Source organism: Heterodontus francisci, chromosome 36 (assembly GCF_036365525.1).
Source record: "Heterodontus francisci isolate sHetFra1 chromosome 36, sHetFra1.hap1, whole genome shotgun sequence".
NCBI lineage: Eukaryota > Metazoa > Chordata > Chondrichthyes > Heterodontiformes > Heterodontidae > Heterodontus > Heterodontus francisci.
Window position 1 is genome coordinate 15,675,060 of NC_090406.1, and position 17,165 is coordinate 15,692,224.

The following is a 17,165-nucleotide window of genomic DNA, read 5'->3' on the forward strand; positions in this document are numbered from 1 at the left end:
AGTTGAAATCGCCCGCTATTGCTGCCCTTTTGTTTTTGTACTTTTCAGGAGATTTCCTACATATTTTCTCTTCTAACTCCCTCTGACTGTTTAGGGGTTTATAGTACAGTATAGTTCCAAAATCCTGGAACTCCCTGCCTAACAGCACTGTGGATATGCCCACACCAGATGAACTGCAGCAGTTCAAGAAGGCAGCTCACCACAACCTTTTCAAGGGCAATTCAGGAATGGGCAATAAATGCTAGCCTTGCCAGTGACGCCCAAATCCCATGAAAGAACAAAAAAACTCACTCCCAGTCGTGTGATTTCCCCTTTTTTGTTCTTCAGTTCAACCCATATGCCCTTATTTGACGATCCTGCTACCATATCATCCCTCCTCACAGCTATAATTGTTTCTTTAATCAATATTGTGGCCACCATTCCTTTTTTTAAAATCCCTCTATCTTGTCTGAAAACCCTGCAACCAGGAATGTTGAACAGCCATTCCTGCCCTTCTTTTAGCCATCTCTCAATAATGGCTAAAATATCATACTCCCATATGTCAATCTGTGCTCTCAGCTCATCTGACTTATTCCCTAGACTGCATGCTAGCCTTTGGTTCCTCTGCCTCTCAAATATGCTTACTAATTTGCTGCCTTCCAGTTCCAACTTTACTTCTCTGCCTTCTGAATCTATTCTCAGGTTCCCAATCCCCTGCCAAGCTAGTTTAAACCTTCCCCAAAGACACGAGAAAAACCCCCTGCGAGGATATTGGCCCTGGCCCATCCGACTTATACAGGTCTCATCTCCCCCAGAAGCAGTCCCAATGCCTCAGAAATCTAAAGCCCTCCCTTCTGCACAATCTCTCCAGCCACGTACTCATCAGGTCCATCTTCCTATCTCTGTGCTCACCAGCACGTGGCAGCGGGAGTAATAAGGAAATTACTACCTTTGAGGTACTGCTTTTCCAGCGTTCTCTGAGCTCCCTAAACTCTGCTTTCAGGACCTCATCCCTCTTTCTGCTTATGTCAATGGTGCAGACATGGACCATGACCTCTGACTGTTAACTCCGAGAAAGTCCTGTAGCCGCTCAGGGGCACCCTTGACCCTGGCAACAGGAAAGCAGCATACCATCCTGGAGTTACGTCTGTGACTACACAAATGCCGTCTGTTCCCCTCACTATCAAATCCCCTACTACTATTGCTCTTGTGCTCTTCTTCTTCCTGCCCTATGCAGCTGAGCCACCCACGGTGCCACAGACGTGGCTCTGCCTGCCCCCAGATGAACTATCACTCTAACCAGTACTTGAATACTGGTTGGAGAGCAAGTTGCACTCACAGGGATCCCCGCCTTACCTGCCTGGACTTCCTTTTCCTTCTGGCGATCACCCATTCCCTCTCTGCCTTCACGTCTTTAAGTTGCAGGGTGACCATCTCCAGAAATTACCTATCCACGAAGCTCTCAGCCTCGCAGATGCCCTGTAGTGACTTCAGCTGCCGCTCAAGCTCCGAAACCCGGAGCTCAAGCCAGCAACTCTTACTGCACATGTGATCGTTCAGGCCATGAGAAGCATCCAGGATTTCCCACACAGCACAGGATGTACATTCCACGGGGCTAAGGTTCCCCACCATGTCTAGACTATTATCTAGAAACACTTACCAACTACTATAATGGCTTTACTCTTTCCTGGCACTGATCTCAACTTCTTTATCTACATTTAATAATACTTACATTGCCTTGCCTCTTTTTAGAAAAGTGATCACCTCTAACAAGTTCTATGAACATATGAATTAGGAGCAGAGTAGGCCATTCAGCCCCTCTAGCCTGCTCCACATCCAATAAGATCATGGCTGATCTGTTTGTGTCCTGAATTCCACACTCCCATCTACCTGACAGCCTTTGATTCCCTTGCCTTACAAGAATCTATCAACCTCCACCTTAAAATTATTCAATGACCCTGCCTCCACCACCTTCTGAGGCAGATTTCCAAAGTCACACAACCCTCAGAGAAAAAAATTCTCCTAATTTTAAAATGGTGCCCTCTAGTTTTGGACCAACTGACAAGAGGCAAATCCTTTCCACATTCACCTTGTCAAGACCATTCAGGATCTTATATATGTCAATCAAGTCTCCCCTCACTATTCTAAACTGCAGTGAAAACAAGCCCAGTCTGTCCAACCTTTCCTCATAAGACAACCCGCTCATTCCAGGTATCAATCTACTAAACCTCCTCTGAACCACCTTCAACGCATTCACATCATTCTTTAAATAAGGAGACCAAAACTGCATACAGTATTCGAGATGTGGTCTCACCAATGCCCTGTATATCTGAAGCGTAACATCCTTATTTTTACTTTCAATTCCTCTTATAATAACGGATAGCATTCCATTAGCCTTCTTTATTACATGCTGTACCTGCATACTAACTTTTTGACTCATGCACTAGAACACCTCGGAGTTCTGCAGTCGCTCTCCATTTAAGTGATACTCTGATTTTTTTATTCTTCCTGCCAAAGTGAACAACTTCACATTTTCCCACATTATACTCCATCTACCAGATTCTTGCCCATTCACTCAACCTATCTATATCGGTCTGCAAGCTCCTTATGTCCTCTTCACAACATACTTTCCTACCTATCTTTGTGTCATCTGAAAATTTAGCTACCATACCATCACTCCCCTCATCTAAGTCATTGATATAAATTGTAAAAAGTTGAGGCCCCAGCACAGACTCCACTCATCACATCCTGCCAATCAGAAAATGACCGATTTATGCATACTCTCTATTTTCTGCTTGGCAGCTAATCTTCTATCCATGCGAATATGTTACCCCCTACACCATGAGCTCTTACTTTGTACAATATGTGGCACCTTGTCAAATGCCTTCTGGAAATCCAAGTACAGTACGTCGATGGGCTCCCCTTTATGTTTCTCCTTCCAAGAACTCCAATAAATGGGTAAAACATGATCGCCCTTTCACAAAGCCATGCTGACTATTCTCAATTACCTTGAGTTTTTCTAAGTGTCCAGCTATAGCCTCCTTAATGATCAATTCCAACACCTTCCCCACGACAGACGTCAAGCTAACTGGCCTATAGGTACCTGTTTTCTGCCTTCCCCACCCCCCCTTCTTGAATAGAGGGGTTATATTTGCTATTTTCCAGTCTGATGGAACTTTTCCAGAATCTAGCGAATTTTGAAAAATTAACACCAACGCATCTACTACCTCATTAGCCACCTCTTTTAAAACTCTAGGATGAAGCCCATCAGGACCCGGGGACTTGGCAGCTGCAACTCCATCAGTTTGGTCAGTACCGCTTCCCTGGTGATTGTAATTTCACCAAGTTCCTCTATTCCTTCCACCTCCTGATTTACAGCTCTTACTGGAATGTTTTTGTATTCTCTATAGCCAACACAGAAGCAAAATATTTGTTAATTTCATCTGCCATTTCCTTATTATCTACTATCAACTCCCTATTCTCACTCTCTGGAGGACCAACACTCATTTATTTATTCTTTTCCTTTTTAATTACCTATAGAAGCTCTTGCTATCCGTTTTTACATTTCTAGCTAGCTTCCTCTCGTACTCTAATTTCTTTCTCCTGATTAATCTTTGTCATTCTCTGCCATTCTTTATAATCTGACCAATTAGCTGACCTGCCACTCATCTTTGCGCAATTATATGCTTTTTCATTAAGTTTGATGCTTTCTTTAACTTCTTTAGTTAACCACGGATAGCAAGTCCTCCCCTTAGAATTTGTCTTTATAGTCAGAATATACTTATCCTGAGTATTCTGAAATACCCCCTTGAATGTCTGCCACTGCTTCTCTATTGATCTATCTTCTAGCCTAGTAACCCAGTTCACTTCAGCTAGCTCAGCTTTCATGCCCACATAGTTGCCCTTATTTAGGTTTAAAATTTTAATAATATTTAGGTCTTAGACTCACTCTTCTCTCTTTCAAACTGGATGTAAAATTCAATCATATTGTGGTCGCTGCTACCTAGAGATGCCTTTACTCTGAGGTCATTAATTAAACCTATCATGTTACACAACACCAAGGCTAATATAACCTGCTCTCTGGTTGGTTCCAGAACGTGCTGCTCTAAGAAACTATCTTGAAAGCATTCTATGAACTCCTCAGCAAGGATACTATTACCAATCTGATTTTTCCACTTTATATGTAGATTAAAATCACCCATGATTAAAGTCGTCCCTTTATCACAAGCACCCAATATTTCTTCTTGTATAATTTGTCCTAAATTATGGTTACTGTTAGGGGGCCTGCAGACTACTCCCACTAGTGACTTCTTTCCCCTACTATTCCTCATCTCCACCCAAACCAATTCTACATCCTGATCTTCTGAACCAAGGTCATCTCTAACTACTGCACCAATGCCATCCTTGATTAAGAGTGCTACCCCTCCACCTTTACCTAGCTTCCTATTCTTCTTGAACGTCATATACCCCTCAATATTCAGGACCCAATCCTGTCATCCTGCAGCCACATCTCCATAATGGCTATCAGATCGTATTTATTTACTTCAACGTGCGCTATCAGTTCATCTACTTTGTTATGAATACTATGTGCATTCAGATACAGAGCCTTTAGTTTTGTCCAATGGTTATTTTTGTAACATCTAGTCTTGACTGTTGGTGTATTATTAGGTTCTTTTCTCTCGGTCTGTTCCTGCCATTCTCTGACTTTCATTTCCCATATTATTATTCTGCTCTCCTGCCTTGACTCTACCCCTTGATCCCTCACCCGCCTTGTTTAGTTTAAAGCCCTCTCTACATCCCTAGTTATACCGTTTGCTAGAACACTGGTCCCAGCACGGTTCAGGTGCAGACAGTCTCAACCATACAGCCCCCACTTTCCCCAGTACTGGTGCCAGTGCCCCACAAACCAAAACCCACTTCTCCCACACCAGTCTTTGAACCACGTATTTATTTCACTAATCTTATTTGCCCTATCATACATCTTACGCTCTCTTCTGACTCGTTGTTTATTTCCTGCTTGCTAAACCACTGGTGACTAATTTTTCAAAAATCATTCCTGTGCCTTCTGGAATTCTCTTTCAAAATCATTCCTTCCTGGTCACTTCTCTAACTTCCTTCAAAAGCATCTTGAAAACATTTCTCTTCGATTTCTACTTTTGGGTCCAACCTCCCACATTCTCTCTCATCACCACCTAGTTAACTGTCTCTTCATTATTAAGCATCCTACAATATTTTCACAAGAGGATACTCTACAAATATAAGTTACTATTCCCCTAGGCTCATCAATGTGACCACGCATTAGGTCAAAATAAATGGACATTCGCTGCCTTTTCTCACTAGCAATCCCAGGACATCACTGCAGGAGTTCCTCAGGGTACTGTCCTTGGCTCAACCATCTTCAGTTGCTTCATCAATGACCTTCCTTCAATCATAAGGTCAGAAGTGAGGATCTTCGTTGATGATTGCACAATGTTCAGCAACATTCGTGACTCCTCAGATACTGAAGCAGTCCGGGTAGAAATGCAATAAGACCTGGACAATATCCAGGCTTGGTCTGATAAGTGGCAAGTAACATTCGCACCATACAAGTGCCAGGCAATGACTATCTCAAACAAGAGAGAATCTAACCATCTCTCCTTGACATTCAATGGCATTACCATCGCTGAATCCCCCACTATCAACATCCTGCGGGTTACCATTGACCAGAAACTGAACTGGAGTAGCCATATAAATACCGTGGCTACAAGAGCAGGTCAGAGGCTGGGAATCCCGCGGTGAGCAACTCACCTCCTGACTTCCCAAAGCCTGTCCACCATCTACAAGGCACAAGTCAGGAGTGTGATGGAATACTCTCCACTTGCCTGGATGGTTGCAGCTCCTACAACACTCCAGAGGCTCGACACCATCCAGGACAAAGTAACCCACTTGATTCGCACCCCATCTACAACGATTCACTCCCTCCACCACCAACACACAGTGGCATCAGTGTGTACCATCTACAAGATGCACTGCAGCAACGCACCAAGGCTCCTTAGACAGCACCTTCCAAACCCACGACCTCTACCAATTAGAAGGACAAAGGCAGCAGATGCATGGGAACACCACCACCTGTAAGTTCCCCTCCAAGCCACACACCAACCTAACTTGGAACTATAGCACCATTCCTTCACCGTCACTGGGTCAAAATCCTAGAACTCCCTTCTTAACAGCACTGTGGGTGTACCTACCCCACATGGACTGCAGCAGTTCAAGAAGGCAGCTGACCACCACCTTCTCGAGGGCAATTCGGGATGGGCAATAAATGCTGGCATAGCCAGTGACGCCCATATCATAGGAATGAATAAAAAAAGTGAATTAATTTAGCTCCAATTTTGCCATCAGTCTGATGAAGGATCATCATCTTGATACTACTCTGCAGTTGTTGACACCATCTCTACTTCCATCATTATTAGGCTAGCTGCATTCTTCTCTGAAGGATTTGGAGGTGATCTTGCAGAACTACAGAGCGTCATATCTTCTAATTCACTAGTTGCTGCCTTGAGGAATCAGAGGTGATGCACTTATACCATGCCAAATGAAATACAGTATTACAGTTCTAGACTTTTTCCTTGCCAGTACACACAGCACCAGAACCACTTTGGCCAAACCCATGAACAGCTTCCGACTGTGAGGATGGCGCATTGTCCTTCTTTATCTTCCTCAACCTATCCATAGCACTCCATACAGTGAGTGATTCCATCCTCCTCCATTGACTCTCCTGCGCTGTCCAGATGCGCGATTGCCCTCAGCAGACTCCATTCTCACCAATTTAACGCAGTGCACCTCCAGCGATGACTTCTCTTTCCGACAGCCCATCAACTCTGCAGACCCCACCTTTTACTTATTTATATGGTATCATTCAGTGTCAAAGGGATGCTTCCATGTGTTGTTCTTGACAACCAGCTCTACCGCTCCATGATTTTCCTTAATCCTTCAATTTCTATGTTGTCAGTCTGTCTACATTAAGTCGTGAATCAGCCAAAATTACCTCCAACTCATGGAAGACCAAAGTCATAATTTTCAGCTCCAACCATTCCCTGGTCACTGGCTCCAACCCTTCCCCAACCAACCGCTCAGGGAGAACCAGGCAGTAACATACCTCAAAGTCCATGTCAACTGAAAGCAGAGCTTAACTTCCACATCATACTCTCAACCAACACTACTTATTTCCACTTCTATACAGTCGCCTACCTCTGTGCCACCTCATTCCTCTTCGACTGAAACGGTTATCCACACTTTGTTACCCTTAAGGCTCATATTTCCAGGGCAGGGGCAGCTTGCATAGGGGCTAAGACTGAGCGAGAGAGTTCAGCTTTACAGACCAAGAACTGGAGTCAGATGGGTCCATAATAAACAGGAATCTACGACCAGTGTAGAAACAGATGGGTGCCCTCCCTCAGAGTGAGCGACAGCTCCATCCACCATCTGAGGGTTTCTACAGATTTGGGACAAAATCATAGGAACATAAATCGGAGTATTTAAACTAAAATTTCATAAAATTTCTGCTCACCACCTACAAAAACAGATTACTATTATTAGGAAACGTTATAACAACACAAGCATACTCTTCAAAACATTGCTCATGAATAACATCAACACTGGGGGAACAAAAATAGCACGCTTATAACCCATCTCCATTTGCTATTTAATGCAGATCCCCGAAGGTGAATAACTCCCCAGATATTCTCAGGCTTCTGGTGCTTTAACCCCTACATTTACAATGGAGTCATTCCCCGGAATTGACATCGCCAGAATAGTCAGGCAGGGAGAGAAAGAACCTATTCCAGAGTCTATTAAGTTAGCAAAAAAAGTCTTATACAGAAAAAAAACCATTGACTGAGATATGAAAGGAGAATTCTTTGAACAGAAAAAGTGAATTTCAATCATCCTTAATAAATCAGAATTGTTCTTAAACCACTAATATACTATACCTCCTCCAGACTGAAGTCCGTTTTCTAAGGAACATAGATTCTGTGTTCGATATAACACCACACGTGGACTCTGCCTACCAACAGAGGCCTAAAAACACAAAATGAAAAACAATTAGCTTATCCACAACAGAAATTATTAGCATTCTTTAGAAAGGTGTCAGCCCAGATTTTGCAGTCAGCGTCAAAGCAAGGGCACTCGGCGCTGACCTTGAAGAAAGCTGCCCACAAAGATTTAGCGATATCTGTGGCGTGGTTTTTCGCTTTCCGACAGCAGTTTAAATATGGTACCAAGTCAAGGGGACATCTTGGCATGCAGCAGGAGTGATGTCTGTGAGCAAATAAGCATCCAATCACACTGAAGTGTTCTCATAGACAGCAAACCAGAAATTTAAAAGCATTTGATAGCCTTCATTTCTAATTTCAATTTCCACATAGCAAAATAAATGATTATGACTGAATTAAGATAGATGGTAAAAATAAACAAACCTTAATTTTATTAATGTAGAATTTATTATTGAGAAATTTGACATTCCACAAATAAAACTAGCTTCTCAGAGCCAGTGAGTGTTCAGCAGTAACTGAAGTTAGTACACCACTAAAATCCCAGTTACACCTCATTCAACAAATGTAACAGTTTCAAGGCTTTTTACAATGAGACTAACAGTGTTAAAGAGTAAGTTCTTGTTAATAAGATTTCCTATTAATTGCAGTCTGAGAAAAGGGCGGGGAGAGGGGAGAAGGGGGATGGTGGAAGCTGCCTTAACAGCCTCTGGCTAAGTCTAGAATCACTGACAGTAACTTCTGGATTTCTGCAATATGCAGGTGCAGACTTCTAAGGTGTCAGTGGAGCAATAACGGTGAATGTTGGCAGCTTTGCCATCATTATCACCATAATACCTGGTCAGTATCAATTTTATATCTCAAATTTTCAATACATTATATAATGCTGTTGCTAAATACATCAGATATTGAAGAAGTAATTATACAGCGGGCGGCACTGTGGCGCAGTGGTTAGCACTGCGGCCTCACAGCTTCAGCGACCCGGGTTCGGTTCTGGGTACTGTCTGTACGGAGTTTGCAAGTTCTCCCTGTGACCGCGTGGGTTTCCGCCGGGTGCACCGGTTTCCTCCCACAGCCAAAGACTTGCAGGTTGATAGGTAAATTGGCCATTGTAAATTGCCCGTAGTGTAGGTAGGTGGTAGGAGAATTGAGGGAAGGTGGGAGATGTGGTAGGGATCATGAGATTAATGTAGGATTAGTATAAATGGGTGGTTGATGGTCGGCACACACTCGGTGGGCCGAAAGGCCTGTTTCAGTGCTGTATCTCTCTATGACAGTGATATCAGCATTCAGGAAGAGAGCTTCCACATTTAAGAATAATCTTAAAACTACCAAAGTCTCACACACAGCTCAATAGTTTAGGAGGGAAGAAATGTGCCTCAACACAAAGAGAACTTCCTTCAATTAGAAAACCTGACTTCGCCAAGATACTCCTAAAACTTAAACATCATCCCTTCCTTGGTTGGTCAACATGCAGATTATACTTAGATTGACCACTCTAAGGATTAGTGACTTTGAGAGACACAGTTTCTACAAGTTATTCTATTCTTATCTATTGAATGGCTTCTCTTTCTGCTCTCCTGTTACTTCTCATCTACATGCTGCCTCTCAGCAACATCATTTGAAAACACAACCTTAGGTTCTACAAGTTCGCTATTGACACCCAACTCTGCCCACCATCACCTTTCTCGACCCCTCCACTGTCTCTAATTTGCCAGACATGCATTACCAGATGAATAGAAGTTTCCTCAAACTAAATATCAGGAAGACCAAAACCATTGCGTTTGATCCCTGTCACAAATTCCATTCCCTAGTACTGACTCAATCCCTCTCCGTGGCTACTGTGAGGATGAACCAGACCATTAACAACGTTGGTGTCAGATTTGACCCCAAGATGAGCTTCCAAACACATTACCACATCATTAAGACCGCTTACTTCCACCTCCTGTCTCCGCTCCTGTCTCAGTTCATCTGCTGCTGAAACCCTCATCCATACCTTAATTACCTTTAGACTTTACTGCTCCAACATTTTCCCGGCCAGCCTCCTATCTGCCACTCTTCATCAACTTGAGCTCATCCAAAACTCTGCAGCCTATATCCTAACGCGCACCAAGTCTCATTCACTCATTACCCCTCTGCTTGCTGACCTACACTGGCTCCTGGTCTGACAACACCTAATTTGAAAATTTACATCCTTGTTTTCAGGTCCCTCTGTGGCCTTGCCCCTCCTCAGCCCTACAACTGTCACAAATCTCTGTCCTCTTCCAATTCCGGCCTTTTGCACATCCCCAATTTAAATCTCTCTACCATCATTGGCTGTGCTTTTAACTATCTAGGCCCTAAGCGCTGGACTTCCCTTCTTAAATCTGTCTGCCTCTCTATCTCCTTTCAGACACTTCTTAAAACCTACCTCTTTAACCAAGCTTTTGGTCATTTGCTCCAATAGCTCATGTAGCTCGATGTCAAATTTTGTTTGATAACACTCCTGTGAAGTGCCTTTGGACGTTTTACTACATTAAGTGTTATATAAATGCAAGTTGCCATTGTTATCCAATACCAGCGCATGCCCACACAGCGAGTAAACAATGTGCTTCAGTTTTAAAATTTAGAATCATGGAGATGGAAGCAGCATTTGGTTACTTGGTTACACAGCGCACCAACTTGTAACAAGAGGACTATGAGCTGCTACTTAATGCAAGCGCCACATATCTCACTGGGCTGAAATACTTTGCCATTTAATGCCACTCATGACCAACAACTTGCATATCACACATCTGTGGTTCTATATGTGGCAGTGGCAGTTCATGCACAAAGGAAATTGTAAACCAACATTAATATTGGATTAATTTCAATCAGAGAATGGATTAATTACAACTGCAGTAGTCCATCATTAAAATCATTAAACCAAATTGGTAAAGAGATGCTCTGTAAGCCACACGCAGTCCATTTTTTACATCTACCTTCTATCTCCCTATACCACAACACAAAGACATAACTGTACTACAAAACTGCAAAAGTAACTGTAAATAACAGGCTTCAAAATATGTCAGAGGACTCAAACTATCGTAGTAAATGCTGAGAAGTTACCAGTTTGTTGCAGTTTTGTTAACATTGGAAAGACTTAAAGCTAAGCTTTGCATTCCCTACATGTTCAGAGAGTAACATGGAACCAACAGGATTAATAAGTCAGTACTTTTACAAAGTTTGGCAAATCAAAATGAACCTAAACATACATCTTGAACAATTGTAGCTAACTCCATGTCGGTTAAAATTATATCTGAACACCTGGCCCGGCAATATATTTATCGAATACCTTCTGAAAAAGTGATGAATTTACCTATGTTACTCATTATTAACATGGTGCATTTAAGCAAGATTGAAATCATTTATATGCAGTTATTGTACAAAATGAAGTTCAAATGCTGGAGTGTGCAACATGCTGTGAATTTGGAGCTTTCTTTGTACAGCTATCGGCAGGGAATGAAATAATGCCACATAAATAACAAATTAGAGGGAAGGAAACTGTAAAGGGAAGTACTTACCCCATAGCTGTCCAGCAGTGTTAGGTTCAAACACTGTTCTACCTTTGCAGTGTAATTGCTCCACAAAGATCTCAAATAACCAGCATTTTGTGGCTGAAAAGACATCTACTGACATCAAGCAAAGAGATCCTATGGTGCACATCACTTGCAGTTTTCAGTTCCATGGTCTGTCATTAGACAATTGAGAACACCACTCTCATTCTAAAAATTGGTTCCTGCCGAGATTTGTTCTGAACACAGCAGAACTGGTCAAGGACTGCTCAAGTATAAAACGGCTGGTAAACGTAGAGCTCAGGAATACCTTTTGACTTAAGGTCAACTAGGTATCCGACACACCTGGCAAGCCATCACCATGATGAAGAGTTTTATTAGAACATTACAGCGCAGTACAGACCCTTTGGCCCTCGATGTTGCGCCGACCTGTGAAACCATCTGACCTACACTATTCCATTTTCATCCATATGTCTATCCAATGACCACTTAAATGCCCTTAAAGTTGGCGGGTCTACTACTGTTGCAGGCAGGGCGTTCCACGCCCCTACTACTCTCTGAGTAAAGAAACTACCTCTAACATCTGTCCTATATCTATCACCCCTCAACTTAAAGCTATGTCCCCTCGTGTTTGCCATCACCATCCGAGGAAAAAGACTCTCACTATCCACCCTATCTAACCCTCTGATTATCTTATATGTCTCTATTAAGTCACCTCTCCTCCTCCTTCTCTCCAACGAAAACAACCTCAAGTCCCTCAGCCTTTCCTCGTAAGACCTTCCCTCCATACCAGGCAACATCCTGGTAAATCTCCTCTGCACCCTTTCGAAAGCTTCCACATCCTTCCTATAATGCGGTGACCAGAACTGCGCGCAATACTCCAGGTGCGGCCTCACCAGAGTTTTGTACAGCTGCAGCATGACCTCGTGGCTCCAAAACTCGATCCCCCTACTAATAAAGGCTAACACACCATATGCCTTCTTAACAGCCCTATTAAATCCCTGAAAGTTGCTACCCAGGTTATGTACCTGGACACCAAGATCTCTCTGTTCATCTACACTACCAAGAATCTTCCCATTAGCCCAGTACTCTGCATTCCTGTTACTCCTTCCAAAGTGAATCACCTCAGTACATGCAATTAAGTACAAAAATGAGCAAATGTGCTTTACCTGCTCTACCTTACAGTATGAACACACAGAGAACACTACCATCTGAAGAGCACCACACACCTGAGCACCAAATGTCACCACAAGAAATAAACATATTATGGCAGAAGACCTAGTAATGTTGATGAGAAAGCTTAAAAGTAAGGCACCAAGCACTTGTGAGAAAGATATAGCAGCAGAGGAGGTTTGAGGGGTCATCTGCTACAGTGTAGACACCCAGCATGATGAGTACCCCAACAGAGCTCTATCACAGTAGTGACAGGATGTTCTGGAAATAAAAAAAAAAATGTAGATATGATCCATCACTACATTTTGTCAATAAATGGGAGTATTGTAAATCAATCCAAATAAAAATGACATACCCATCAGCAGAAATTATAATTGACAATTTCTGTTGGACAATTTGTTATCTTTGTTTCACTTTTCTCTTTCAAGAGTATTCCTTATACAATGTCATCAATCATCAAGGAAAACAGAAAAAAGATAGAGGCTGACGGATAACAAGGAAATAGAAAAACAGAATTAGAAAACAAAAAGTGAGGGGCAGTGGGTGAAGAAGGAAGAATGGATGTATATTTAGATACTGAGGTGTTTCAGAACCAATAAATGACTTTTTCCAGTGTAATCACTGATATGTAGGCAAGAATAGAAGCAAATTTGCACACATAACATCTCACCAACAGCAAATGATAATCTGTTTGGTTGTTTTAGTTAAAAGGATGTTAGCTTAATCCAGCTCTCCTTTAAATAGTCCCTTGGGATTATTTATGTCTACTTAACAGATGTTTGAAGTCAGATCCAAAAGCTGGCACTTTTGACTAAGTGCAGTACTGAGGGAGTGCTACAATCAGCCTAGATTATATACTCAATCCTGAGTGGAGCAGCAGCCTAGCACTCAGTAGTACTGCTACAGTACCAACTGAACCAGGCTGGAAATTGATAAAGGGATATAATCCCAAGATAAGTTCCACTCACTTCCATTGACTGTGGTTCACAGCTGGCTGGTCAAGAGTTTGTCATTCTCTATTGCTGTTAACCCGATCTGTGAAACAGGGTATCCCAATGCATATGCATACAGAAGCCTTGCTTCCATTACTTGGTTGATGTGGTTACCCTTGTTCCATTTCAAAAGTTGCTTTTTCTGTGTAGCACTGAATATCATCTTCGTCAGTGCCTCAGAAGCATGCACAACTTCATGGAGTTGACAAAGGAAGCACAAGAATATCTGCCATGTTTGAGCTTGCTGTACAGAATCTGCTTGGGAAATCCACAGTAATTCAAACAAGTTGCCTTGCCTAGTGCAGCTGTGTTTTTGTTAACATAGTCTTAATGCTAGTGATTTACCACATTTCAGCACCTCACAATTGGCAATGCCATCCTCCCATCTGATATACACAAGGAATCGGAGGGTACACAGCTGTAACTTGATGGCATAGTAGTATTACCAGGTTGAAAAAAGTTGAGATCATAACTGTGTAGCAGCCTTCCAGTTTTATGTTTAAAGTTGTACCAGGCTGGCCCTAACCTCAGTCTTTCCAGTCTGCCAAAGCAGAAAATGTTCTTCCAGATGTGAAAACGCTTTGCGATTAGTAAGGGTAGTATTCAACAGAAAACTTTCCAGGGTGGATGAACTATATTCATTCTAGCATATTGATGTTGGTTTAACATATTGTTTATTGGGTGCAGGCTGGCATTCACCTGCTTTCTTTAGATTTGTGGTAAGGCCATTATTCTTCACTACTGTAAGATTTTGTGTGAGAAACATTGTCAGTATTGCTGGGTATGTGCTTCAAACGGAATCAACAGTCCGTGAATGACCTTGGCCAAACCATGCAGTCTACTCAAACTGAAGAGTTTTCCAGATGTACCAAACCTGATGTGTGTGACTGCATTCCAATCTTTTGTGACATTAATCACTGTTGTAAAGAGACCACAGAAGTGCAGTACAAGAACACAACCAGGTTTGATTCTTTGAAGATGTCAAATGGTTTGGAAAGGGCATCATTAACACACAAACAGTCATGTAATTGGTGAACAATCTGCACAACCTTTTCCAGACATCCAAACTTGCAGTTTCTGCAGTCAAGATCTGCCAACTTTTATCAAATGTCTAAGCAGAAGTCCAGGCTGCTCTCTGTATTTTTCTTATATTTGATGCAGGATAACGATGTTGACTGTGCTTCTTTTTGTTCTGAATCCATTCTATGTTTCTCAAAGACATCAATAAACACTGGCAGCTTTGGTTCTCTTTTGATCATCATTGTATGTTGGATCACCCACTGCATATGCACAATATATGGCTGTCCAATATTTGGTAGGAAACTAGCTAAAAGATTTCAATCAAGAAATTCTCAGCTTTCTTGTACTTCAGCAATGATGTGCACACAAACACACACACACCAATACTCTTCACTGCTAAGAATTTGTTTACAGTTTTCCATGAGAAACAACAACCATTACTCAAGGATCACTCATCTTGTAGGATCATGAAATTTGTATTTTTGAAAGGAATATTTAATTGTTGACAGTATACTAAAAAGTATATTAACAGTACTATGCCACAACATTATATCCAGTGCTTCTTTTACCCATTAACATAAATGTCTTGTAGGTAACATTCCATGGTGGCAAGGGAAGAAACGGTTTTTTTTTAATAGGAAATATATGGTTATGCTTAACCTTTTGGGAAATAATAAATAGAGATTACATGGAGTTGTTACCATTTTGCGAATTAAAATTAATTGAGGATATCCTCATCCTTACTTTGCAATGCAGAATTATTTCACCTTTCAACACTCGGCTCTCATATGCTTCTGCATTGCTTGCCGTTCTGTCCAGCTTCTTCCAAGCTTCCCGGTTCCAACGCTTTTGGTCTATTTAAAACGGAGTTTTTAAAACTCAACAACAATCTTCCGTTCTATGTGCATTTCAGCCCTTTGACGCGCTCCCCCATTCAGTTAAACTAGCATTTCCATCTTGCTGACATTACGTCATTTAGCCGATCATTGGACACACTTTACCACATACAATTGTGATGGAATAATGTCTTATATTACACTGCTGTTGTGCCATACTCCAGGCAAGCTAGCATTGCTGTGAATACAGCAGTGGCAGCACGGTCGTGGAATCTAGCGGCAGAAATCAAGCATCAAAACATGTCCAATCACAAACCGACAACTCTGCCTAGTTTTCGAAACTATAAAACTGTTTCGAAGTTCTGGGAAAACATTAAATATATTATAAAAAAAGGCAACCAACACTTCAACTTCTGCCATTGCACAACTGACTTTACCGTAGGCTGCAATCAGTCAGTTTAGAGAGGGTGTGGACTGGAAACGAATGAGAGGGTTTGACCAGGTCCACTTCACAACTAAAAACAATTCTTCTGTTGCAAGCGGATTTTGCAAAAGTAAAATCCCACCTTTGCAATTAATTCTGACTGCAACATTTATATATATATATATATATATATATCTCGAGTATAAATTGGATCATCCACTGGATCACATTCTGCATATGCACAACAGGGGCTGTTCAATATTTGGTCAGAAACTAGCTGGAAGATCTCTAGCAAGAAATGCTCAGCTTTCTTGGACTTCAAGGATGTGCACTCAAATGCAGGCACACGGTTATGAATATATATGTATTTTTTCTCTCTATCTATCTATATATATATATATATAAAACGGAGTGCAGTTATGCACCAGGTTGCAAGGAAACCCTTGAGGCTCATTCCTCCAGTTGCTGAGCTCCTCTGAGGCAATGTGGCAGTAAGTTTACAAACAGAGTACGCTGGTGCGCAGGCGCACTGGGCGCCGGGAGCTGTCAGGTTGCACCGGGCCGGGACAGGCGCCCCCCTTCTCCCCCCCGCCAAAAAACAAAATAAAAATCACTCGCCGTTAATGCCTGCACCCGCCGACTCCAAATTCACCAACCCCGGCGGCTCAAGCGCCGCTCCCTCGATCTATACCTCAACAGCCGGCCGCTCGGGAGCCGGTAAAAACGCGGCGCAGTCATTAAATCACATCGGGGTAAAACCAGCACTTGCGCCGCCTCACCTCCGCCATATTGTTTCTGTCTCTGCCTGGGAAATCCGAGTGCCGGGTCCCGGATGTGAAGGCGGCTAGTGCTAGATAGCGCCGCAGCTGGCGCTCGGCGGGACTGCAGAGCATTACAGCAGGGGGTGGCTGACACTGGGGAAGTGTAGTTGCCTTCATTGCGTTTCAAGGGACCCACTGGTCGCAAGTCACCGTTTTCTCCTCCTTGCATGTGCAGAGAGAGAGACACGTTGTCCATCTTTCTTTGGCTCCTCCAAAACAACAGCCCCCACTTCCCTACATTACAGCACTTCATTTGGCTGTAAAGCTCTCTGGGACACCCTGGAGTTGTGAAAAGCGCTATAGAAATGCACGTCTTTCACTCCAACAGCACTGGCAGTGGCTTGGTTGGTCGCACTC

At 42.5% G+C, this 17,165-nt stretch overlaps 1 protein-coding gene across 4 annotated transcripts in view; it reads right to left on the reverse strand.

Annotated features, from left to right (window-relative positions):
* LOC137351611 (mesoderm induction early response protein 2-like) overlaps positions 1-16,779 on the reverse strand; it is a 101,759-nt gene extending 84,980 nt beyond the window's left edge. Inside the window, exons 1-3 of one of the 4 annotated variants that reach the window (XM_068016219.1) lie at positions 16,606-16,777; positions 7,950-8,037; positions 7,210-7,453 (exon numbers count right to left, since the gene is read on the reverse strand). In XM_068016219.1, the coding sequence (XP_067872320.1) occupies positions 7,210-7,225 (16 nt within the window). In that variant the 5' untranslated portion in view covers positions 7,226-7,453; positions 7,950-8,037; positions 16,606-16,777. Of the gene's footprint in view, positions 1-7,209; positions 7,454-7,949; positions 8,038-15,471; positions 15,544-16,605 lie in introns of those variants that run through there. The other 3 variants (XM_068016220.1, XM_068016218.1, XM_068016224.1) reach the window with 3 other exon arrangements.
* Positions 16,780-17,165: the final 386 nt, after the last annotated feature.